At 38.8% G+C, this 26066-nt stretch overlaps 1 protein-coding gene across 2 annotated transcripts in view; it reads right to left on the bottom strand.

Annotated features, from left to right (window-relative positions):
* The window catches only part of LOC132002552 (phospholipid-transporting ATPase IB), a 606778-nt gene that overhangs the window by 434918 nt on the left and 145794 nt on the right, over positions 1-26066 (bottom strand). The window contains exons 5-14 of one of the 2 annotated variants that reach the window (XM_059377600.1): positions 25708-25753; positions 25024-25064; positions 20094-20167; positions 17984-18053; positions 16423-16550; positions 14997-15108; positions 8548-8713; positions 3773-3900; positions 2847-2924; positions 315-403 (exon numbers count right to left, since the gene is read on the bottom strand). In XM_059377600.1, coding sequence (XP_059233583.1) covers positions 315-403; positions 2847-2924; positions 3773-3900; positions 8548-8713; positions 14997-15108; positions 16423-16550; positions 17984-18053; positions 20094-20167; positions 25024-25064; positions 25708-25753 — 932 coding nt within the window. The remainder of the gene's footprint in view (positions 1-314; positions 404-2846; positions 2925-3772; positions 3901-8547; positions 8714-14996; positions 15109-16422; positions 16551-17983; positions 18054-20093; positions 20168-25023; positions 25065-25707; positions 25754-26066) is intronic. The other variant, XM_059377601.1, reaches the window with a different exon arrangement.

Below are 26066 nucleotides of genomic sequence, written 5' to 3'. Positions count from 1 at the left end.
TAAGACATTTATAATTATTAAATTATAACTATAAATTCTAGAATTTACATTTATAGAATTAAAGTTTTAAAATTGAATGTATAGCATTAAATCCAGGGATTTCTAACTAGGTAAATTTTTGCAGAATAAACTGGTTAACTGTTCAAAGTTGGGATCCGTTAAATTTTAAATACATTCAGTAGCAATTACATATCTAAATCCCTTATAAATATCCTTCGAAAATATCAAGAAGGCATTTGGCTAAGGGGCTAAAACTGAACTTCTTTGTTGTAAGAATACGAATTAAATGTTTAGTAAGTGATAAACATGCTTACCCATAGGTTACTCCAGCAATGCTACACTTCTTGAAGTTCATGATATTGCATGTGAGAGTTCCAGTTTTATCAGAAAATAGGTATTTTACCTAAATCAAAGGATGGAAGAAACACACATCAACACTGTAGTTAGATGCAAAGATAGAGAATGTCTTCTATATTTTTCAAAATTTCTATTAATTTTAAACGGCAAATTTCCTTACAGTAAAATATATTTCATAATTATATATGTTACAATTATAAATTACTATAAAAATTAATATATTTTAATGCTTTGGCCACTTGAAAACCTTTTCCACTAACCACGCCTAGAATCAAATTGCACGGAAATGTGCAAAGGAGTCTAGAGTAACAGCCCTAGAGCCATATTGATGTATACACTAAGCACTATGTTCTGCCACAAGACACCTCAAAGATACAGATCACTCCCTAAGCTATTCCCACGATCTCATACAGCACTCCAGTCTAGTGTTCAATGTATCAAGACAACAAGCTCAAACTTTGGCCACCCTTGAATGTTTTTTTACCACTCATTCCTAGTTGAATTAGGAAGGCTCCTCCATCACAGTAACAATTAAGTGAAGGTCGCATAGGAGTGCTACAGATTATACGTGAGGTTTTGAGATACAAAGTTTTACAGATTTAATACACTAAGCTCTCAACATACAAAGGTGAAAAGAGAAAATTCCTAGAGGTCAAGCCAACCATTTTGATATAATTAACTGAATGCAAAAGAGATGAGTTCCAAATGCATATACGCTGTGTGAATTACATTCTCTCCAGTGGATCGTGTGATGGGCAAGAAGGAAAGGAGTTCAAGATCACAAGAGGACAGTAGCCCAGTGCCGGCTCTGGATACTAACTAGTCATGTGAACTCTAGAAAAGTTGCCTCATCCTTCATGGCCCCAATGTCCACATCTATGAAAAAAAGAGTTTGGCCAGAAGATATGGAACATCAATTTTATATGCAACATCCTGGAAAATCATATCATAGATTGGTGAAGGGAGAGTAACCAAAGAACTGTCTCCAGTAAAAAATTCCAGCTTCTCTGGCCATGATTGCTGCTAGATGCTGGACGTTACTCTGGGGATTGCAAGGGGAAGCAATGCTTTACTGTTTTATGGAAGAGGGATTAATACTGTGAATTACTTATTCTGTACTTTTTCTTAATGATACAAAGTAGGGAAATACACTATGAATTATCTTGAAAGTAATCAAAGGGCCATCAAGTAGAAGAAAATTATCAACATTCCTAAAGAAGTCAAATATTATATAGAAATTTTTTAAAATAGTAAGATATGGGTAGTTAATGCTCCAACTATAAATAAGTTTTTATAAAAAACTTTTATAAAATCTTTTGCAGTAAGTCTAGGGGTATAAAAAATTCAGTAGAATCAGCCTTCCAATAATGTGTTTCCTTCTGCCCCTTTTTTAAACAATAAAAGATTATATGAAAATGTTTAAAAAAATGAAAATCTTCTAATAAGGAATTATCCAGATTTGCTCTCATTCTCCTATTGAATTTTAACTTCTCCTTAAGTTGCAACTCAAAGCGTTTGAGCAAGCAAACTCTTCCCATATTCCCAACTAGGATTAATTATTATCCTGGGTACAACTTGAGCACTTTTCATCCTTTGAATACTGGGATCCAGTTTAATGGGTCCTGAGAACAATGGGATACTGAGCACTATGCTAGACTGACCAAGACAACAAAACACCTCACCCCAGGCACATCCACACCCTCAAATAGGCTCAAAAGGCTCAAGATGGAACAGACACCACATCACTATTATGTCTCTCACTTTATTCATAATTGGAGAGACTGTTATGGAGACATAGAAGAAAGATAAATTAAATTTACTTGAAAAACTGTAAAAGGGTTCAAAGAGGAGGCAAATTTAGTCTGACATATATAGCACCCACCCCCTAGGGCTATTGGGAGGTTTAAATAAGTTGTATAAAATGAAATTATAATCTTTAATTGCAGTGCTTTCCAAGAAGGTATTACTTACCATAATTTCAACATAAGATAAAGATATAATGCAAAACACAACTCATTAAATGTAACAGGAGTTTCAAGGATGATGGCAAAAAAAGAAACTAATTCCCTGGAATGTTCCAGAAACCAAATCTTAAACATGTGAGAAACTTAATAGATTTATGTCCTTCAAATTAGCTCTGCTATGTTTTCTAAGAATACCCAATACCTTCATATCCGAACCACTGGTTTGCCCATCATTTATTCTGATAAAAAATTTTAATGTCCAAAGTAATGTTACACTTTATTTTTTGTAATTTTTTTTTTGCAGGTACCTTCAAGATAATAAAATACAGGGGATGTCTCAGAAAGCAGGTCAAAGCCGACAAACATTTCTATTTCACAATACTTTCAAATGCTATATGTATAGCACTTCAGACATCATAACCACATTCATGAAGAACTATTTTTCCAAAATCTCTCATGGTTCCAGCACTTGTCTCCCCTGATAACTGCAGTCACCAATAACAAAGTTTCCAAAGAGGGTCTCACCTGCCCAAGCTCTTCATTAAGGTTTGAGGTTCTGGCCATTGCAGGAGTGTCATTTCCTAGATAATACATGTCTGTGTCCTGAGAGAGAGAAGGGGTGGAGGATGCTTCAGAAAATATATACCATTATTCCTTCATTTAGACTAGTGCAGAAAAGAAGCTACAATAGATAATATTAGCACTCGACATTAATTTGGAGGTAAAAGTACAGTAGCTAATAGTATAGAGAAACACTGTCCTAGAAGAAGAAAACATGCAATTATAGACAAAAGACTTAGTTTCGAGATGAGCATTGCATGACCTAGACTAACCCAGACTTCTGAGCTCAGCCAATACCTCCTTCATGGGATTGTTGCAAAGACCAAATAAAAATGCACATGAAAGAGCCCTGTCTACAAATATGGGCTCCTGAAGTCCAGTGCTTCATGGTATGGCAGTTTCTTTTTTAAAATTCCACCTCCACTCTTGCGACAGAATCCAAGGTTAGGGCCCCCATGACCTTTGACATGTAATGCACACTGACCTAGACACACCTGTGAGACCTTTCATGCAGCACTAATGAGACTGTAAAGGCAGGAGTGGCATTTGCAGCCATTTTGTGCCCACTCACCAGAAGGCATGCACCTGCTAAGCACTCTGCCTCGATGATCTAGCTTAATCCTCATAAGAACCCTTAGAATAAATATGCACCAATGTCCTCCTGTTTCATAGACAAGAAGCTGAGGTGTCAGGTAACCATTCTTTGCCATCAGCAGCTCAGGGACAGCCTTGCCAGTTCTCTGGCCAGTTTAAGCCCCAGACCCAATCCTAAATGAACTATTTTCATCCTTTTCTGGGGGCTCAGGTGAAGGACTGATGCTCTGAGAGAGAGAAAATAGTGGCTGACATTGCTCCAGCAGCTCAGTTTTGGGCTCTGCTGTGATACTCACCCAGTTTATAAAAAGGGCTTGAGTGTATTTCACAACCTCAAGGGTCACCAACAGACTGATGGGAATAAGATTATTGTACAAGATGATGAATGTCAACAAATTATATCCGAAATTATCCGAGGTTGTGTCTGTGGACGAAAACCAGAGTACCTTTATCACTTTAGTTTGTCTCCGTCAGTTTCATTTTACACTATTATTGTGGACTGTTTCTAAAAGGAGTTCACCAAAAAAAATCTACTGACATATGCATGAATTTAGAGATTTGAGTTAAAACAGTTCTTGAGCACTTACTATGTGGCATGAACAGTGAAAACAAAGACTATTAAACCAAATCTCTTCTAATAAGGGGCTGGCTTCTAGCAGGAGGCTGTAGGGGAGGGCAGCGAGCAGGAGTGACAGGAGCAAGCACGCCCCTTCCTGAGCATGCAGCAGCTTACATCTACGGAGAAGGAGGTCATAGGGCTTTGCTGAAACCAGGAAGAAAGGTTTATTTTTATGGGAAGGCATGGTCACCAAAGGTCATCAGAAGAAGAGAGGCTTTACTCAAGTTTTGCCAGAAAGAGAGAAGACAGCTAACTAAAAAGGATGCAGAAGAGAAGATAGGCATGTCAAACGACTGTAAGGGATATGCACAACCTTACTAAGGTAAGAGCCCATCTGGGATATGCCAAAGAGTTTGTAAGATGCATGAAGGTGTCAATGGTAGCAGGCAAAGAGAGGGAAGCTGGAAGGCTGGAGCTATTTATTGAAGATAACAGAAGAAAATCTTAACAGAAGGGGACCCCTAATGATGGATCAAGACCCTTAGGGGACAGACTCCAAAGCAGAGGTAGGGTCAGCTTAGACAGGAAGAGGAACCAGGAGAGAGAAGAGGTACAAGGTCTGTATCAAAAGACAAAAGTTCTTCTCCTGATGACCATGACACCCTGGTTGAAGGAAAGAGTAGTAAGAGCTTAACTTGGCAAGAGGTGAGGGAGGGCAGTTGCAGCAGGCTAACGGTTTGACTGGTATTAAAGATGCCTCTTGAAGGGAACTGGTATTTTAAGACAACAAAAGGCTGAGATTGGAGATTAGTAACTTGTAAGGACTTCAAACCACAGTTGAGTTTTTCCCCCAGGAAATTAGTCACATGGTTGTGGTTTGCCTCAGCATGCGAGTTCTCGTGGAGAGCTGTGACGGCAGGATAAGGGGTGGTAAAGGGAGTGGCCAGAGCTGGTCAGTAGTTTCACCTTCCTACCATCCCTTCATTTTCTTCTCACCTACCGAGACTTCTGTTTTTCCTGCTCATTGCTTTTCTTTCTGACATGTTACTTTGCAACCTTCTTTTTTTTTTTTTCCCAGTTCCTTTCTTTTGAATTAAATAGTTGCTAAATAGCATCTCCAAGTACCAATAGTTAACAAATGTTCCTGAGGTATAATCTGCTTAAGAATAAATATCTGTCAATTAGAATTATGTATTAAGAAATTTAAGATGTCAGGTTTGAATCCAGGCCAAAAACAGCTTTGAATGGTCATATCTATTATCAATAAGCAGAGCATATTCAGGGAAGAACCTATGTATAGAAGTTCATTCAGACAAACAAAAACAATCAAGTGGAGATGAGCAAGAACAGAATTTGATAGAAACTGAAGTAAGTCAAAGCGCCAACAGTGATGATGTCAATGTGAAGTCTGACGGCTTTAACAGAGCTACTCCAACTTTTCCATAAGAAAACAAAAGACAGTATTATGGGTGGGACACAAAGACTGTTCTTCCACCGTAAATCATGCAGCTAGTATTGGAGTTTGATATTAGGCAATTTAAATGCCAGCTTCCACAAAGTCTGTATACCAAGATTGTGTCAATGCTGTTTATTTACCCAGATCGTGACATTTTGAAAATATATATGTACACAAAGTATCAGTCTTTATATTGGAAGCTAAACATATAACGTGGTCCAAATCCAAATTTTAAGAACCAAAATCAAGAGTTTTGATCCAACCTACAACTTGAGTTCCAGTCATATTTGTAAAGTGGCAACAATAGTTCTCCTGGGCATTTAAAAGTGTTCGATTTTTTTCTGCACAAGATAATTAGAAAAGGAAAAAAATGTTTTGATCAGTTCAACCAAAATATATTTAAAGAAAAGAATAACAAAAACTTCAAGCAAAGATTCCAAAGTTTTAAAATTCAAATTTTTTTGAAGTGTTTTGTCATTAAATTTTATTTTCTGGAATTGCTGTGTAAGGAGATTGACAGATCTCTCCAAAAAAGGGAGCAATAAAATTGAACAGAATTATCAAAAGCAAGCATTTAAAGTGCTTAGAAATTGATCACAGCACATGCAAAAAATTCAAAAGCATGTATTCAAAAAAAATCTATTTAATCTGAGTGGAAACCTTTGGCATTTAAGTCAGAAGCTATTTCCCTCTCCTTTCCCCTTGAGCCATGATGCTTAAATTCTGTTCTGGGTGGGTGGTTGAGCTCACACCCAACCCCCTGTACCCCCAGCTCCATATTGCAGAAATTCTATCCCAGGATGAGGCAGGCTGGTACTCAAGAGTAAGGCAGGTTGTCAGGACAGGAACAGCCTGAGGAAGATGACATTATTTGGAACACAGCATGAAAAAAGCCATGCCGAGGGCACTGTCAAAAACAATAGAGATCCCAGTGGCTAATAATTAAGGAAGACAAATATCTCACAATGCTCATAGGGGGAAAAAAACCCAGAAGACTAGCCAAAAATTAAACAGGGATACCTATGGGAGGAATGGCCTAAGAAACCTTGGTAAGATCACACTGAATCCTGGTGGCCAGAAGGTCATGTCCAAACATAAGGCTGCATCTGCTCAGGAGGGACCAGAGAGGGTACTTGTAAGCTACCAGACCCTGACTGAATGTTGCGGACTTTAAATTCCCAACACTGAAGGCATTCCACATGCCAGAGGTCAAAGAACTTCTGACTTATCACTGGCTAACCCTCTAAACTATACTGACCCCTAGGAATCCAGGCTTAAAAATAAAAACAAGGAGACGAGTGATTGCTAAATAAGATTGGGTTTCTTTCTGTGGTGATGAAAAATGTTCTAAAGTTAGGTAAGGGGTAAATGTCCACAATCTGTGAACATACAAAAACCACCGCCCTTTTTCAACAACAAAAAAAAAAATATGAAACATATAAAGAAAAAGGTATAAAGCAATAGAAACTGCCTTTGAGGGGGACCCAAATGATGGACTAAAAACTTCAAAGAGCTGTTAGAAGTATATTTAAAGAACTAAAAGAAACTGTTAAAAGAATTAAAAGAAAGTATGACAATAACTATTTGATCAGAGAACATTGAGATAAAATAGAGAACCTAAGTGGAAATCCTTAAACTGAAAAGTATGATAACTGAAATGAAAAAAATTGCCAGTGGAGTTGAAGAGTAGATGTGAGCTAGGAGAAGAGAGAAACAGACTAATCTCAATACAGATCAATAGAGATTGCCCAATCTCAAGAACAGAAAGAAAACAGAACAAGGAAAAATTAACAGAGCCTAAAGTCACATCATGTGGACCAACATGCACATAATGGAATTATCAGAAAGAGAAAGGAGTGAAGATGTGGCAGAAACAGTATCTGAATAAATGATAGCTGAAAACTTCCCAAATTTGATGAAATATATTACTGTATACATCCACAAAGCTCAACAACTCCCAAACAAAGTAAACTCAAAGTTATTGAAAACCAAGGACAATTCTGAAAGCAACAATAGAAAATGGTTCACACATAAGAGAAAAGGTAAGATTAACAGCTGACTCCCCATCAGTACAATGGAGGCCAGAGGGGAGTAGGATAACATAGGCAAAGTACTGAAAGGAAAAGAACATTAAGCAAGAACTCTACAAGAATCCTGTATCTTCAAAACTGTGCTTCAGAAACAAAGGAGAAATTAATATATTTCAAGATAAAAAACAGAGAATTTGTTGCTATCCAATCTACCTTACATTCAGAAATACTAACAAATTCTCCAGGATGAAAAGAAATGATATCAAACAGGAATTAAACATAAAGGGTATCAGTAAATGTAATAACACAGGTACTTACAAATGACAATTACATATTTTTATCCTTTCTTTTGGACTTAAAGAAGCACAGCAAAAATGATTATAAAAGGGTATCATTGGACTTATACACAGATATAATATATATGCCAGCACAAAGGAATGAGAAGATAAAGCTACAAGAAGCAAAGAAATAACACAAGCTGGTAATTAAATCTACAGGAAGAAATGAAGTGCACTAGAAATAGTGAATAAGTAGATTCATGTAAAATAACTCTATAAGTACATTTATTTTCTTTTTGCTTAATCAACATTGGATAATATAAAGTAACAATTATAACACTGGATTGTTGGGTCAATAACACAGATTTAATATATATGATAATAGCACAAGGCAGGGCAAGAAATGAATCCATACTGGAGTAAAATTTCTGTATTTTACTGGAATTAAGTCAGTATTAATCTGAACCAAATGCTGATTCTCTAAGAGATTTATTATAATTCCTAGAGCAACTATTAAGAAAATAACTCAAAAAAGAGTTACAAATACAATCATTTGAATATAAAACAATCCCCACTTGTGTCCATCTTCATTTCACCACATGACTCCTAATCTTTCAAGAAGGTTGACCTTTTATAGAGTAGCCAAAAGAATGAAGGATGGCATGGACACCACACATAAACCGCACTTGGAAGGGTTTTCCAAAGTAGTTTCATTCTACTTCAACAAGCACTCCCTCCTGACACTTACCCATCTTCTTGATGTACCAGTTCTTTCCACCTTGGGACCCATTCCAGTACAGGGCCCCCACCGAGCTCACCAAGGCCATGACCAAGAGGATGCCAAACAACACCAGGATCTGCACATTAGTCACTTTCTCAACATTCGATCTTTTGAGAGGTGCTTTTGTGGAATTCTGTACAACAGCATTGAAAAATGAATAAGAGTCACAGAACAGGCATGGGGTTAAGGAGTGGGGAGAAAAGGAGGTAAATTAACTAAATTTAATAAATAAAAAGACTGTATTTTTGCCAAATAACCAATTAAAGTAATACGTGTGCCATTCTCCTGAATCAACAGCTAATTTCAAATAAAGAACACATTTTGATTCCTCATGATTCAATCTGTACTTATGATTACATTTTAATATAAAATTAGCTACTTTTGCAATCTTAGAAAAAAGTTCTAAATCACTTAAAATCAGTTTAAAAGAAATCAGGAGGTCATTAATTTAAGAGAAACTTAAAGATTCTGTACCATAAAAATCTAGACTGAATCTTCAAATAACAGAGCTCTATAATTAATACACAAAGAACTATTTTTGAAGTATTTATTTTCCCCTGAAGATTGAGGAAAAAAAGACATACACAGACACATACACATCCAAAATGCAAAATAGGTGTGACATCAATAGGTGTCAAAATAAATGAATGGACAGAGTTCATTTGGAAAACTGAACAAGAAACAAGCAGGAAAGTCAGGAAAGCTCTAGTGGCCGTGAGAAATCTGAATGCAGTCTTGAGTCATAAACAGAATGTAGACAGGAAAGTAAAACAAAAGTGGAAAACAGCCTAGCCATCTATAAACATGCATGATCTGACTTCTCACTGCAGGTCGGGAAACCATCCCAGCTCAAACAGAAGCCAGTGTTGGCAAGTGAGTTCAGAAAGATTCGTTAAAGTCAGATTCAAGGACTCTTACACATAGGTGAAAATTTTGGAACTTTCAGTACTAGAAAAGTCAATAGAACTATTTATACTAGACAATTATGCACTTGAAGCTAATTTACTAAAAATGTTCTGACTGTAATTGTGGCTGGAAAAATAATGGCTTCGCCAATGACATCCATGCTCTGATACCTGGACCCTGCCTGTACATACATTATTTTATATGATAAATGGGGTTTTGCCTATGTGATTAAATTAAGAATATGACTGGGGCACCTGGATAGCTCAGTCAGTTGAGGGTCTGACTCTTGGTTTTTGGCTCCGGTCATGATCTCAGCATCCCAGGATCAAACCCTATGCCAGGCTCCATGCTCAGCATGGGGTTTGCTTGTCCCTCTCCCTCTGCTTCCTGCCCCCCAACCAAACTTTCTCTCACTTATTTAAAAAAAAAAAAAAACAACTTAAATTTTAAAAAGTTAAGGATTTGACTTGAGGAAATTTTCTTGGATTATGCGAGTAGGTCCAATTTAACCACATGGGCCCTTAAAAACAGAAAATGAAGAGATCCTTTCCTGGCTACAGTCAGAGAGAAATGTGACCACACAAGAATAGCCCAAGAAATGCAACACTGCCAGCTTTGACAATGGAAAAGGGGGTCACAAGTCAAGAAATTTGGGCAGTGCTAGAAGCTGGAAAAGGCAAGGAACAGATTCTCCTCTAGAACCTCCTTGAAGTTTCCAGAAAGGAATGCTGCCCTGCAGGCATCATGACATAGACAGGACCGTATCAGACTTCTGACCTACAGAACTTTAACATGATAACTTTGTGTTATTTTAAGCTACTAAATTTGTGCAATTTGTTATGGCAGCAATAGGAAACTAATACAGTAACCCAGAAGATGGTAATAATCCATTCCTGGAGGTGAGCAGAGCCTGGATTAGATCAGAAGCCAGAAAGTAGATAGGGGCAGATGGACACAGGAGCGTTAGTTAGTCTACAGGTCTCTCTCCAGGAGTCACAAGCTTGGTCTCTCTACTAGCAACATCTGTTTACAAAAATCAGGTGATCTGAAAGTTGAAAGGCATTATATGGCCATAAAAATGGTGCCTTGTGCAAAACTTCAGTCAGCATTCTTCGCTATTCTCATCTCATCTGATCATTAAAGGAGCTAGGATGAAAAGGTCTCCAAAAATAAGAATATGAATAAAGCCACAACACAAAAATAAAATCAAATGAAAACAGAGAGCAATTCATCCCTAAATTCCCTAGAGAAGCTCATACAACAACATCACACAAATACTACGATCATGGCCTGGTTTTCTGCAGGGGTGGAGAGGTGGGAACTCAGTTTATTGGCAGTTTTGAAATGTTTCAGTATTTAAGAACTACAGCAACATCTTTCTTTATATTCTCTTTTCTTCCTTTCACTTCAGGTCTCTGAATTATTTGTCCTTTACAGATTAAAAAAAAAAAGTCCTTTAAATTTCTAAATGGAAATCTATCAGTGACGGCTGACCCATAGATCAAATCCCATCCTCAGGTTGCTAGGGAAAACGTACCACCTCAGGTCTTACAGAAGAAGCCAACGGACTAGTTCCAAGACTGTCTACCTCAATCTTTTTAAAACTCCTGAATCTTATTATTTTTAACAAACATTCACTGGAGTACAGGGAGAAAAAAAATTTACAACAAGCATCATTTCTAGGACTCTGATAGTTCACTAGCTTCTGATCTTTTCCAGTGGTTCAGTCATGGCAGTCAAAAGGGTTAGGAAAAATTATCTTTCATCCAATATAAGTGCCCAAAACATCACACACATTTTGTGGAAAGTCAAGCTCTGCCTACTCACTCCCATTCCCTGAACATTTCAACTTTCTTTTTTTTTTTTTTAATTTTTTGATTTATTTTCAGCGTAACAGTATTCATTGTTTTTGCACCACATCCAGTGCTCCATGCAATCCGTGCCCTCTCTAATACCCACCACCTGGTTCCCCCAACCTCCCACCCACCCCCCGCCACTTCAAACCCCTCAGATTCTTTTTCAGAGTCCATAGTCTCTCATGGTTCACCTCCCCTTCCAATTTCCCTCAACTCCCTTCTCCTCTCTAACATTTCAACTTTCAATGAGGAGCTTTTAATGTTAAATTCTGACTAGCATTTTAAATTCTTCCATAAAATTCTTAGAAAATACTGCTGCTTTTGAGTAATGGAATTCTTGATAGAAATAAGCATCTTTCAATTAACATCTTTCATGAAGATGTTAAAGATTATGTGAATCTATACACATGTTAAAACAGAATTGTATAGCAAAAAAGTTATGTTTATTGTTTGTTAATTCAACAAAATTTAAATAGTGATAAAAATAATAAAAACTTGAATTAAGTGGCTATATATAATTCCAGAACCATCTCTATTAGTCACTTAGTTTTCTTAGAATGTTTTGCTATTACAAAAAAAAAAAAGAAAACTAGGAAACTAGTGCTAATAAATGTATTTAATAAAAATTTTACTTATAGTAGTTACAAATAAAAACCAAAATGTCAGAGTTTGAAAACATTTATAATTGACCTGAATTTAAACACTTTCTGCCTTCCTAAGAAAGTAGTCCATAGAGTAACTAGTGAGAACATGGACTCAGGAGCCAAACTGCCTAGGTTTGAATCCTAAATCTCTCTCTTTTTGAGTGGGTGTGTAACTTCGGTAACTAGACACTGGGTCTCATTGTCCTCATCTAGAAAATGGGCACAATAATAGTATCTTCCTCATAGGGCCATTATGAGGAATAAATGAGTTAATACACGCAAATCACTTAGAATTAATGCATGTTGGCACTAAGTATTTGCTGTAATTAAAGTGATGATACCTCTTTCCCCTTCAACTGATAGAAACAATAATATTGAAAATATTTCTGCACGTAACTATACTGAACTTGAAACAAGGTAACTCTGAAGGGAAGACACTGAGGTATGAGCTTATAGAATAAACAAAAAAGTAGAAGAACCCTAAGGCAATCGTGCTTCCCCTCTGTGGTCAAGCAGCACAAGCCCAGACAAAAAATGTTATTTCACAAACAAGATGACTTCCAGCTATAAGTGTTCTATTACATTCCTCTTGAAAGCTCATTATTTTTACTTGTTGTTTCAGTCCTAAAGGCACAGCAAGTCTAGTGCAGATGTTTCTGGGTCTTTCCATCATTCTGTACTAGAATAGTCAACACATAATAAGCCTTGCACAGGCCTATCGCACGTAGGTGCAAGGAGAAGTGCCTATCTCACTCACAAGAGCAAATGTCATGAGGCAGCTTTGTGCACACCCTGCTAACTGAAAAGATGATGGGATCATTTTGGGATATAACTTGATTACCTCTTACACCTTAGCTACAAAGCTGCACTACCAATGTCACCCTGAAAAAAACAACTGGTATACCAGGAATCTTGGGGAGTGGTTAAATTTGTAATATGCAAAATCTAAAAACAAGGTGTTGGCACCCCACCTAAATTTGAGCTTCCTGAAGTCTTTGTCATCTCTGTCTCTTCATCATAAAAGCAGATGATCTGCAGTTAGTAGAGCTCCAAGTGTTGGGTGGGGCTGCTGGGACTGGGCTAGGAAGTCAGAGGTACTTAATAGGTGGTAGAGCACTAAACCATTCATCAAGGTAAAGTCTTCACATACAGGCTGCTTAGAACCAACAAACTTTGAACTTGCTAGTCAGTTCTGAACCAGTGAGGACCTAGCAGGAAGGACAGATGAAACGCATCTCAGACACACTGAATAATCTTGATCCATCCAAGAGGTCCTCAGCATTCACCAAAATTTGTTCTCTCAGCCACCATGGATCTCCCATCCTCAGCACACACCCCCTGCAGCCATTCCAACACACCCTATCGTCCCAGGACCAAAACTTCTCCATGTCCTCATCCTCTTTTGGGAGCTTTTCTTACCCAGCTGAGGTTATCCTTCCCTGAATCCCCTCAAGCAGAGTGCTCCAGTGAAGACTCAAGTGCCTTGGAATCTGAAGCCAACAGTACTTCTGACGCTTTCTGCTTCTAATGCCACGTTAAAACACTCACTCGGGAAACTCATGCCATTTGGCTACTTTGCCTTCTGCCTCTTGCTCAACAAACCCACTAACCTCTCAGCCATGTCCCTCACTCTCTAAAAAGGTGAGTGGTTGACTTATGATATCCATCTTGGCCCCAGCCCTGCCATTATCATGTCTTTAAAAATCAGAGCATGGAACACCAGAAGTATTATCTCTCAGTCCTCAAATGGCCTCCCACAGCTTTACCATTAACTCCCTACTCCTATGGCTCACTCCCTGGTCTCTCCACCCCAGAAACTCCAAGACAAGTGCCCTACACACTGATCAGCCGGTTGAGCCTCTGAAGCCTTCTTATGTTCATCATCTCCCCCACTCCCTGCCACCCCATCTCCATTGTATCTCCCAGCTGGGGTAGACATGGGAGTCTATCACCTCATCTGTTCTAATCAACATTTAACACTCTCCTCCTCCAACACCTGACCTCAAACAGTAGACCAACACAAGAGCCCCGCCCCCCAACTCTCCCCAACAAAAATGGGTGTCTTGTATCTAGTCAACCAATGGCTCCAATCCTGGGTTGCCTGGCCTTTCTGTAGACACCCAAGGCCCTTTGTAATGACACATACTGCAGCTATTCACATTCTATCCAGTAACTCCATCTTACTCCTTAGTCTGTGCGGCTTCCAGAGGGTGAGCTTGGCATTTCACTATTGTGTCCACATGGCCTACTTCAAAACTTGGTGCATGGTGGTCACTAAATAGTTTTGAACTAAGAAATACAGTCAAACACATGCTTTGGGAGTGATACAAAAGAGCAGACAAGCTGAAAAACTGATTGTCATGAACAGCAACCATTAGCAAAATAAGATCCAAAAGATATCAAAGCAATAGAAGAAATGACACATTGGGACACTGATTTATACAGAATTTCAAAAGCTTTCTGGCCAAATACATCATAATACAAATGTGGGCAGCTGTAAATTCACATATATTTTGAAAATCATTAACAGGGAGGAAGAGCAAAATCACTTTAACTTAATTTTTTGGTGTATGAAGAATAAATATTAGTACAAAAATAACTGAATTTAAATTGCCAAGGATTCAATTAAAAGGACAATTTACTATTAAATCCTAATTTGTGGGGTGAGGAAGAGAAGTAGAGATAAAAGGAAGTGAGAATGAATCTCTGCTTAAGTCCAGAAGATAAAATGAAGTTAGAACTGACAGAACTGTCCCCCTAAATCCAGTAAAAACAAAGACCATTGGTATTTCAAGTAAGAGGTAACAAATATCTGATAGAATAATGGAAATCCCAGAAAAAGTACCCAAGGAACAAGAAATAAAATGTACTTCCTTTCTAAATTTAGGTTCACAGACAAATTTGAGCCCCGTAAATGCAATATCTGCATTTGCACTCTCTACTTCATAAAAATGGACAGAAAAAGCAAAGACTGAAATCAGCATTGTTTTTCAGCATAGAAATGTTTTACCTGCATGAGTTTGGTGTCGTGTCCAGTATAAACAACTATGCCAAAGACCCACTGAGTATTTCTAAGCTGTGTACCTCTTAATAAGATCTGGTCAGGCCCAAGGGGAACAGGGCTAAAAATAAGAAACAACATTTATATTTAATGATAGTTTGACAAATGAGCATGAGCTTTCCCCCTTAAACATAAACCCACAATTAATTAATTAATTCAGTAGTTTCTTTTAGTCAGATTTGAACTATTTCACTGAGACAGAGGGGCAATAAAGGTTACCACTCCCTTCATCTACAAAAAAAAAAAAAAAAGAAAGAAAAGAAAAGAAAAAGACCCACAAAAATGTTTCATCCTATCCATTCATCACTACAAGAGAAAAATAAAATATATATATATACATACCTGCATATGTATGTATATATGTGTGTATATGTATATAATGTGTGTGTATATATTTATATATAATTTTTCTTATAAAATTTTAGAGGGAATTGTGTTCTCTTAAAATCCAGGTATAAAACTCCACACCCAAAAAGAAAATTGCTAAAAATAACCATAAGCTTATTCATGAGGAAACCCAGTTTATTTTATAGACTCTAAATCTAGAATATCAAAATTTGTCAAGGATGACTTAATGGTTAAATAAAAGGCTGAGTGATAATGTAGAAATTCAACATGGTGAGCCTACTGAATGGCTCTGCATGCTAAAGGAAAACCAAGAAAGCAGTTGCAGCTGTCATCGTTATTTTGGGTTGATTCCCACGGTTAGGTCCTGCCCTTTGTGTCTGTTCAAAATACAAAGATGGGAAGCATCCGTAAGGAGCATGCAGATTAAAGATGGGTAGAAGGGAGAACTGCACCCCAACAGAATGACAAAAATGACTCTCCAACACTCAAACAAATGCCAAGAGGACAAAGACAATGGAATATAGACAACAGGGCAGTGAATATTCCAAAGGAAGAGTAATTACTGTTTCTTCCATTCAACTTTATAAAAACAAATGCTATTTAGAAGAATGCTAGTCAAAAAAAAAGATGTTTCTCTAATAAATAGATTAGATCTCCTACACCTGAAAATGCTTCTCTTATGCTTTTCTGGACAATTTTATGCAGCCCAAACCACCTCTACTTCCTGGTAGGTAAGACACACAGAAAAACAGCCAGTGCCTTTAATCTCATTTCAGACCCTGGGGCTGTTTTCTTGACAAAAATAAGTTCCTTCCTTAAATTTAAGGGAAGGAAGGTTTATATTGACTGAAATCGTGCTTTAGGAAAGGCTCAGTCTCTCATATCTAAACTAAACATAAGAAATCTTAAGGTTTTAAAGTATTTTGAAGCCAAAAAAACAAGCTAATATTTTACCAATTCCAGTAATTCTTAGTCCCACTTAAGAACAAAAAAATAAAATAAAAACTAAGAAAAGCAAAAGTGATACCTTTTCCCATCTATGTGCAAGTTTCCAGTGAAGTCATAGAGATGACGGTTAGGTCCCTCACATTCTATAGTTCCAGATAACTTCATCAATACTTCCCTTGTTTGCATGTCGGCAGTGTGACTCAGACCCTAAAATGTTAAACCAAAAGAGGAAACTGAATACAATCTTCCGGGTTTGGGGACAACATTCAGCATCCCCATTGTTAATCCGAAGGAAATAATGGATCTTCTAAAACAGGGTCGATGGGGAGGCTTACAAATCAAGCTACCAGCCCCTCAAGATAGACTTCCAGGCAGACTGTGTCATAGCAACCTAATGCAAAAGTTTCCAAAGAATTCAGCAAAGTGCAAAGTTAAGATTCTCCCATCGTGGGGAGCCTGGGTGGCTCAGTGGGTTAAAGTCTCTGCCTTCAGCTCAGATCATGGTCTCAGGGTCCTGGGATAGAGCCCCCCACAGGACTCTCTGCTCAGCAGGTAGCCTGCTTCTTCTTCTCTCTCTCTCTGCCTGCCTCTCTGACTACTCGTGATCTGTCAAATAAATACATAAATAAATGAAAATGACATTTCTCCCATCGTGCTGGGAAAATCCATGTTCAAGGAACCACGTATTCAAGCCCCTTGCAGACAACACTTCATTAACTCTCCTTTAATACAAGTCATAAAAACAGAATAAAGCATTCTTTTAATATGTTATAGTAGTATTACATCTAGTACTCAGCAACTCTTCTTTAAAAACAAAAGACAAAAACAAAAACCTCACCAAAATCAAACATCTATGGTAGAAAAGAAAGACAGGTGGACAGAATTAATCAAATTCAACTTCATGCAACAGAAAATTTGAGCGTCAAATGCTTAAAATTTCTGTTACAGTAAAGACCATTTTTCATTCTAGAATTAAAATATATGGTAAGGGGGCGCCTGGGTAGCTCAGTGGGTTAAGCCTCTGCCTTCAGCTCAGGTCATGATTTCAGGGTCCTGGGAGCAAGTCCCATATTGGGCTCTCTGCTCAGTGGGGAGCCTGCTTCCCCCACCCCCCGCCTGCCTCTCTGTCTACTTGTGATCTCTCTCCGTCAAATAAATAAATAAAATCTTAAAATAAAATATATGGTAAGAACAGCTTTAAGGCATAGAAGTTTTGTATCTAATATATTACTTTCTAGAATTAAATTCTCAGTTAAAACTACCATGTAAAGTAAGGTACCCAGAGCTTGTCTACTGTATCTCTCTATATAGATGACGCCCTTTCCACCACACACCTCAACCTCAGTTGACAGGATCTCTTTCCACCTACACTAACAGACATAGAGCTCAGACATAAATTAAGGCAAGATACCCTTCATGACCCATACTTGAATGAAGCTCACTTTTTCTAACCCTGCTGTCTCTTTCAAGGGCCTCCCTTCATTATAAAAGCCATGTTCTTTCCATGGGTTCCATTAGGGTTAAGGCAGAACCCTTTCGAGCAAGGCATTTTTCTCTAGAAAATACACTGACTAGTACAGTGGACCAAATTTGCAATTTGGGTCTCCTTAACAACACAGATTCATAAAAGATTACTTTACCTGACGTATTTTAAGGTTCGTCTCCCCATCTAGATTAGCTGTTTCGACGTAACACATTGCCTGAGGTTCACTACGGAGAGAGAAATTTAAAAAGCCAAAGTTTAGTGAGATCCCCTCCACAAATTCACACCTCATAAAGTCTGTACTGTGGAAACTGTGTCTGCTGACTGGCCCTTCAACCACTCTAGTAGTAATTGACCAGAAAGACACTCCTCCTTGAGGCTCAACACCAACACAAAGTTTTTTGCCCAATGATCCACCCTTATGGGCCCCACATAATGGATGGTTTACCCTAAGTAGCAGAGATAACTGAAGAGGAATGAGAAGAGGACTGGTGGGTTAAGGGAAACACAACATGTTCCAGCTGAGACCCCCACCACTGTGCTTGGATGACTCAAGTCTGAGACTCGGCCTGCTCCTGACCAAAAGACCCACCCTAGCCACAGCCAGTACAAACACATCTGCGGAAAAGCATCACAACCAGAATTCAGCAATGAAGACACAGGCTTGGCAAGCCCTTCCTTCCCTGTACCTCTTGCTATGTCAACAGGTAACTTTTTAATCAAAACACCCAGTTTTAAGGACAAAACACTCGAAGAATAACAATAAGCATGGCAGGGGCGCCTGGGAGGCCCAGTGGGTTAAGTGTCTGCCTTCAGGTCCGGTCATGATTCCAGAGCCCTGGGATGGAATCTTATGTCAGGATCCCTGGTCAGCAGGGATCCTGCTTCTCCCTCTCCCTCTGCCCCTCCTCCTGCTTATGTTCTCTCTTTCTCCCTCAAATAAATAAAATCTTAAAAAGAAAAAACAATAAGCCTGGCAGATACTGTGTTCCTATTTCTATTCACAATGAGTGGGTCAGAAGAATGGAGTCTGCGACCCACTGGCTAAGTTAAAATCTCCTACTGCACCCCTTGTGGGCTGTGTGGACTTAGAAGTTGTTTCATCTGTTTCTGTTTTCTCATGCATAAAGAAGCAGGGATACCAAGGGTTTGGGGAAAGATTAAATGGGATAATGTACTCAGTTATAAATGAGCAGAATGTACAGACTCAAACCGTAATGAGCACCCTAGAAACATGTCAGCTCAGACAAACCATCTCATATTAAAACCATGTTTTCCAAAGGTTACGGCAAAAATGCATACCCCAAACCATCAAGTGATCCACATTTCACTATTTCTCTTGTTACCAATCAATAGGAACAAACACAAGCCCTACCCTATGTATATGGTGCTCTTCTCTATGGGCCTGGGATCCCATTTCTAAACCTTTTATCTTGAGCAGAAAATTCAATGCTAATGCTTAGAATCCAATGTATGATCAAATCCAATAAAACAAACACTGTCTGCATTCAAAGAAAATGCCAACAATGCGAGCATCTAGGATTCCCTGCAGCACATAAACATAGGAAGTTCGAGTCTTATCATAGAATTAAACTTGAAACGCAAGAAAAGAAGTTTATTCATATCCTAATTGTAGCACTCCATCTTTGACATATACTTTCATGTATCAAGCCAAGGAAAAGTCAAGGACTGCATCGTCCATTATTCATGTCAGTTAGTGATGAGTGACACACGGCCAGCATGGAACTGCCTGGAGAGCATGGCCATGCACTTGGGCAGGAAGGGGACACAGCGTGGATGGATAAGGGGCAACAACAACCCCAGGTCATGTCTCTGCTGTGAACATGGCCTGGATCTCTGAGCAGCTCGAAAAGGAGGCCCTGGCCCCAGGGGAAGACTCCTGGCTTCCCACCAGGAGACTGGATCTCAAGCCTTACAGTCTGCGTGTCACTGACGGAATCACTCCACTGCTCTGGAGCACCTCCTATGAATGCGGAATAGCCCAGAATGGCTACGAAAGTAAAATGAATCGATATATCTAAAAGAGTTCTACAGAAATACAAGGTGATGAATGGGTGAAAGGAAATTTAGGATTAAGGTAGGAACAAAAGAAGGAAAATAACAAGTAACTGAAGAAGAGGCCAAAGAGAAAAGGCTAGTGCCTCTGGGGGTGGAAGGGAAAGGCTGGCTTGCGATTCCTATAGTCACCACTTAATGCTTTATTGTTCACGTTTATTTGAAACGATGTGCCCACTCGCACACCTGACCTGGAGGACAGCAGGGCCATGTCTGCTGGGAGGTACTGTCCATTGACGACCTTCACAATGTCTCCCACTGCCACCTAGAAAACCAGGGACAAGGACAGAGAAGCATGAAAGACAAACAGTCTTTAAGTTGGTTAAATATTTGAAGGAAAAATTACTATATAATTATGCCATAAAGCTTAAGACAAAACCCAAATTATTTTCCTTGACAAGAACAGAACAAAAATTTTTCAATACAAATGGTAATATTGCCTTTCTGCAGTGACAATGAATGAAAAAGAAAAAAAAAACAAAAACAGAAAAGGACAGTAAGAGAAGAGAAGAGTCAGAACAACTATCAAGGTCTCATTTTCTTACAATTATTCCATCCACTTGTCAATCGCACTCTTGAACTCTGGGACAATCCTCCAGCTGTACACAGTAGGGGAGCATGGTTAAGTGCACAGCTCCAGAGCCAGCGTGATTGCAGGGCTCAGATCCCCGGTCTGGACTTCTTACTAGCCCTGAGTAACCCAGAGCAAGTTATGGAAACTCTGTGTGCATCAGTCTTCTCATTCATATATATATAAAATGAGGTTGAGAGCACATATTTCATGGGGTTATTACAAGAATCAATGAGTTAACACACATAAATTTTCTCCATTTTACAAATGGGGAAACTGAGGCTCAAAGAGAAATAACTGGATCAAGTCACACAGTCAGTGATTGTTAGACCCAATATTCAAAACCTAGTAAACTGTCCAGTGATCAGATTACAAGGTAATAACTGAATTCACTGCAAACAGTGCATCTAAAGATCCCCTGGAAACATACCACTTAAAACAAAGATTTGTATAGCCTCAAGAACTTCAACAAGAAAAAGAGTCACAGCCAAAGTCAGAGACCACGTAGGAAAACAGACTCGCCAGACACAAGACCCCAAGCTAAGGTAAAAGGCCTTAATCTACTGAACACAGGCACCATGCCCACGGGCTTATAAATCCTTTACATGACGTCACAGAAGCACCCAGCTAGGAGAATATGGGCTTTCAAGCCAGGCAGGCTGAGGTTCAGATCTGAACTTCCCAGACACGCTAACCTGGGATCTGGGGAAGTTCTTCACCTCTGTGAGCTCTAGGGCCCTCACTTATAAAATGGAGAAAGATTAACACTCACCCTGTAGGGCTGATGCAATGATTAAGTATGTATATGCAAGCACCTGGCCTGAAACAGGCATTATGCTAAGTGCTAGTTTCTATCAGCAGGAGTACAATCAATGGACACTATGTGTGTGAAAGTCAGACAGGTCACGATTCTCAGCATAAGAACAAAGGCTGTTCTCAGCACACATAAGTTCAAAAACTCAAAATGGGCACTATGCCTTACTTCTTATTCTAATGCATGTTTCTATTCTCCTAGAAATCAAGAATTTCAAACTGAATACTTCTGAAATACTTATGAAACTAATATTCATGAAAGACTCCTGGATCTTGCAAGCTAAGAGAATGGCACTGGCAGGTGCCTATATTTAACTCTTTATTAGGAAAAAGGGGAGTTTACTAAAAACATGTCTTAGTATTAGTTTTGAATTTGAACTATTAGTTTTGTATAGAACTACTACGAAGCATGTGGGGAAGTAAGGAACCAGGCTCAATGTACAGAGGGGGGTTAAAAGTTAAATTCCAGAACCACTGTAAATTTGAAGCTAGTATCAAGTTAAAGGCAAAAAAGTCATAGGCCTTTAAGTATATTCCACATTTCACAATAAAGGCAATATTAAAAAATAGGTGCCACAGAACTATTTTAACAACCAGCAGTACAACAGCAAGGAATGCTTATGAAAATTGAAAATGTTTCTAAATGTAAAAAGTATTTTATGTGAATAGTTTAATTACATAGAAAAAAATCAGAAGAAGCTATTAGTTAAAACCTAGAAAGGAAAATCGGTCGTGTTTTCAAAAAAAACAAAAGGCAGTGGATTTTTCTCTTTGAAGTCAGCGGCAGGACAAGGGAAATCACGGCTTTCTCCCATCTTACTTAATTAACTAAAGAAAGATTCATATCCCAGTGACAAAGCACTAAGAAATTCCATGCACATGAAAAGCTACTTGGTTGGAAATGTGTTTGAAAATGGTCTTCTATTTTGTGGTTCTTATGCATGGTTGTCCCTTAACTGTGTGAAGTTTTCCAAATGAGAATTTCTAAGGTGAGAAAGAGCCCCTCTATGTGCCTGAATCCACCCTAGCCTCAAAGGATTTCTTAAGCTTCTTAATTTTGAAGAACAAGCTCAAAGGCCTTCTCAAAGTCAACCAAAGCTATCAAGTTGCCCTGAAAAGCTGTCTCCCAGCCTTCTATTCTGCTACAGCTCAGGGGATGGCCAACGCAAGCTCAGCATTTCAGATGAGCGCTGTATTGCTTTGGAAAACTTATAGTCACGCACCTTGGCTGACAGCTCTGGGGCTTGGTACCTCTTACTGCCTGTCTTCTCCCATATTCTCATCCCTGTTCTGAGCCACTCTGCAGCATTGCCTGGCTTTCCTCAGACTTTCACCCAGTTCCCTCTGTCTTGAACAGAATTTCCCTCCTAAAATAGTTATCTCTCATCCATTCTTCAGAAGAACATCAGAACATCACAGGAGAGAAGCATTTGCTCATCTGAACTGATGGGTCTAGACTTGCCCACCCTCCCAGATGTTTCAGAAGCACCTGAAGCATGCCCCACACAGAGCTCAGCACCCACACTGCATTCCTCCAGCTACCTGGCACTCCCACAACACCAGTGGTTTGGGGGACAGCAGTGTCAGCCTCACCTGGGAACTTGTTACAAATGCAAATTCCAAGGCCAGTGGAACACCCCAATCAGAAATTCTGAGTATGGCCAGCACAGCAATCAGTGTTAGACCTGCCGGCCAAGCGACTTGGACACCCACTGAAGGCTGAGAACCACGGTGGGCTGCCCCCTAAGGGCAAGGGCCATGCTTTACTCTTACTTGCATCACCAGTGCCTAAAACCACCTTGAGGACATACTAAGAGCTCTATCGAGACAGATAAAAGCATTTTAATTGAAATAAAAATATTTGTGGCAAAGCATATAACAAGTATTTGGTTTGGGATTTTTTTTAACTTTGAATGTGTATAGGAAATGGTAACAAGCTTTAGGGATCTGTGAGGCCATCAGTTCCTGGATCCAGAATTCAGAGATCATCACTCCATTTTCTACTGTTTCAAGTAGTGCAAACATCTCGAATCCAAATGATTCCTCACTCCCGTTACTGTTCGCACCTTTCTGGGGGGTGGGGAGGGCGAGTAGTGTCAGGAAGCACTTGGAGAAACAGAGGTTATTCCTAAGTGCAGTGGGAATCCCTGAACCCGCATAACACTGGGAGCATTTCTAACCTCTATGAGGTCAAGAATTTCCAACCACTTGGCCAAGAACCACAGACTTCCAGTGAGAGAGAGGTTGATTAGTACTGACATTACAGGACTCCTAGATTACTACGAAGGTTGAGGTATTATCACGAAACAATATAGAGAGATTTCATTGCTCTCTTATAATAAGGTAAACAAAACACAAACTAAACTGAGGGCTGTGTTACTGTATCACAGGGATTTCGGGGAGAAAAAAGATCAGAGAAGCATTTTTAAACCCTGCTTATTAAATGGTTAGCAGGAGAAACTGTGGTTAAGTGGATCTTCTAAAAAGCAGTTTTCTCTTGAAATCATAATAATGAGCTTCATGTCCTGAGGTCATGAGAGTCACGCCCCCTGCAAAAACCACCTCATGACCATTAAGAAGTTCCAGGTAAAACAGAGGCCCACTTAAAAAGCTAACTTTATCAGATGCAAGACACCCAGATGGCACAGCATATTTTTTCTACATTTTCTATTCATCACTATAAACAACCAAAAACCCTCACCACCCCCAAACCTCCCAATCTCATGTTTCCAGGAAGGTGGAGACAAACCCTTCTCACTGATCAGGAGAGAAACAGGGTTCCAGGAACCAGACCAGCAGCAATGCGAACACTGTGAAACTCAGTTCAGAAGTTTGTGACCCGGCCTCACTCCCTAAACTCAGTAGACAAATGTCCCAAACGTGGATGCAGCCAAAATGTCAGCTACGACATTTTGGCTCCAACAAGGAATAAGCACTCTGGGGTATGAGACTTCTCACACCTCGTTTCTTTTAGATCAGACTATAAGAAGTATTCTGTATGATAAATTCAACAACAACTGCCGTCAAGTTAAGAGCAGTCACTACTCATCATGATAACCAAGCTCAGAATAGAAACAAACTGGCCTCCGACCCCCATTCCACCTCTGTTTACATTTCACTGTAAAATCTTAAATCCAAAATTCTTCCCACCAGAAACATTAGAAATGAGATTCTCCAAAGTTAGAAAAATCTTAAAAAACAAACAAAATAAAACTGGATTTAGTTGAGAAGAGAAGAACAGGGAAAAGGATTGGAGTTGGAAACAAGAGAATGCTTTGATATTTCAGAAGTATCCATCAGGAGCAACAGATTTCACAACTATGAACTGACACAGTGAGCATTTTCCAGAAAAAGCAGGGAACCACCAAGTCAACAGGCAGCAGTACTAAGTAAACCTCATGGGAAACTCCATGATATAAAACTTACATGAGAGATGAGTGATGTCTTAAGCCAAATTTTATCTACTGCAAGCAATACTAGCAATTAATTATAAGACCCCAACTCAGTACTTTCTGGCAGATCTTTAAAATTAGGATTTTTTAAATGTTTTATTTAAATTCAATTAGCCAAAATATAGTACATCATTAGTTTCAGATGTAGTGCTCAATAATTTATCAGTTGTATATCACACCCAGTGCTCATCACAGCACGTGTCCTCCTGAATGCCCATCACCCAGTTACCCATCCCCCACCCCCTCCCCTCCAGCAACCCTCAATTTGTTTCCTATAGTTTTTACCTCTTTCCACATAATGGTATGCCACATACCATTTCTTAACACTGAAAAGGAAAAAAACAATGTGCCAGTTAATATTGGTGATAATCGAAATAAAATCAGCTTTATAAAATCTAAAAGGTTCCTTTCAAAATTCCACTTAATTCCAACATACCATATCTTTAGACATAAAGGCATACCACATCACTCCTCAAAATGGAGCCCAACCCACATACCATACATATATTAATAAACACACATATAGAGATACATGCATATAAGTTAAAACTAGCCATATTTATCCAAGGAGAAAAATATCACCCTGTTGTTATGAGATTTAAACACACACATACACACATACACAATACAGACCTAATATCCTAGAAATCAATACAACAAAAAATAGAGCAGTAGGGAGCAATTATAAACCAAGGATGTGAATGCTTGGACTTTTTACAGACCTAAAGTATGTCTAGCTCCTGAAAATTACCACCTTTTCTAAATTTCTAAAACAGACAAATCCCTTTCAAATTTTAGAGCTGGGACTCATATTTTGTTGGACTGGTTTGTAATTTTGCTATTTCTTTACAATATTCCATAGATCATTTCCCTCCACTTATCTCAATACCATTAGCTACTTATTTTAAATGCCTTAAATGTGGGTCTGAAGCTTTCTAGCAGGAAAAGGGACTCAGCCTGGTGGCTTACCTATTGTTTTCTTTTTATTCACTGCATTGTCTGCCTTATGCCGCTTCTGTTACCAGAAAGAAAAGGAAGTTCTTAGATTCAAAAGTTCCAAATGCATCAGTGAAACAGCAACAATAGATCAGGAGAGAAACAGGGTTCCAGGAACCAGACCAGCAGCAATGCGAACACTGTGAAACTCAGTTCAGAAGTTTGTGACCCGGCCTCACTCCCTAAACTCAGTAGACAAATGTCCCAAACGTGGATGCAGCCAAAATGTCAGCTACGACATTTTGGCTCCAACAAGGAATAAGCACTCTGGGGTATGAGACTTCTCACACCTCGTTTCTTTTAGATCAGACTATAAGAAGTATTCTGTATGA

The sequence above is a fragment of the Mustela nigripes genome, chromosome 15 (genome assembly GCF_022355385.1).
Source record: "Mustela nigripes isolate SB6536 chromosome 15, MUSNIG.SB6536, whole genome shotgun sequence".
In the NCBI taxonomy this organism is placed as follows: Eukaryota; Metazoa; Chordata; class Mammalia; order Carnivora; family Mustelidae; genus Mustela; species Mustela nigripes.
Note: the sequence above shows the minus strand (reverse complement) of the source record. Positions and strands in the feature narration are given on the sequence as shown.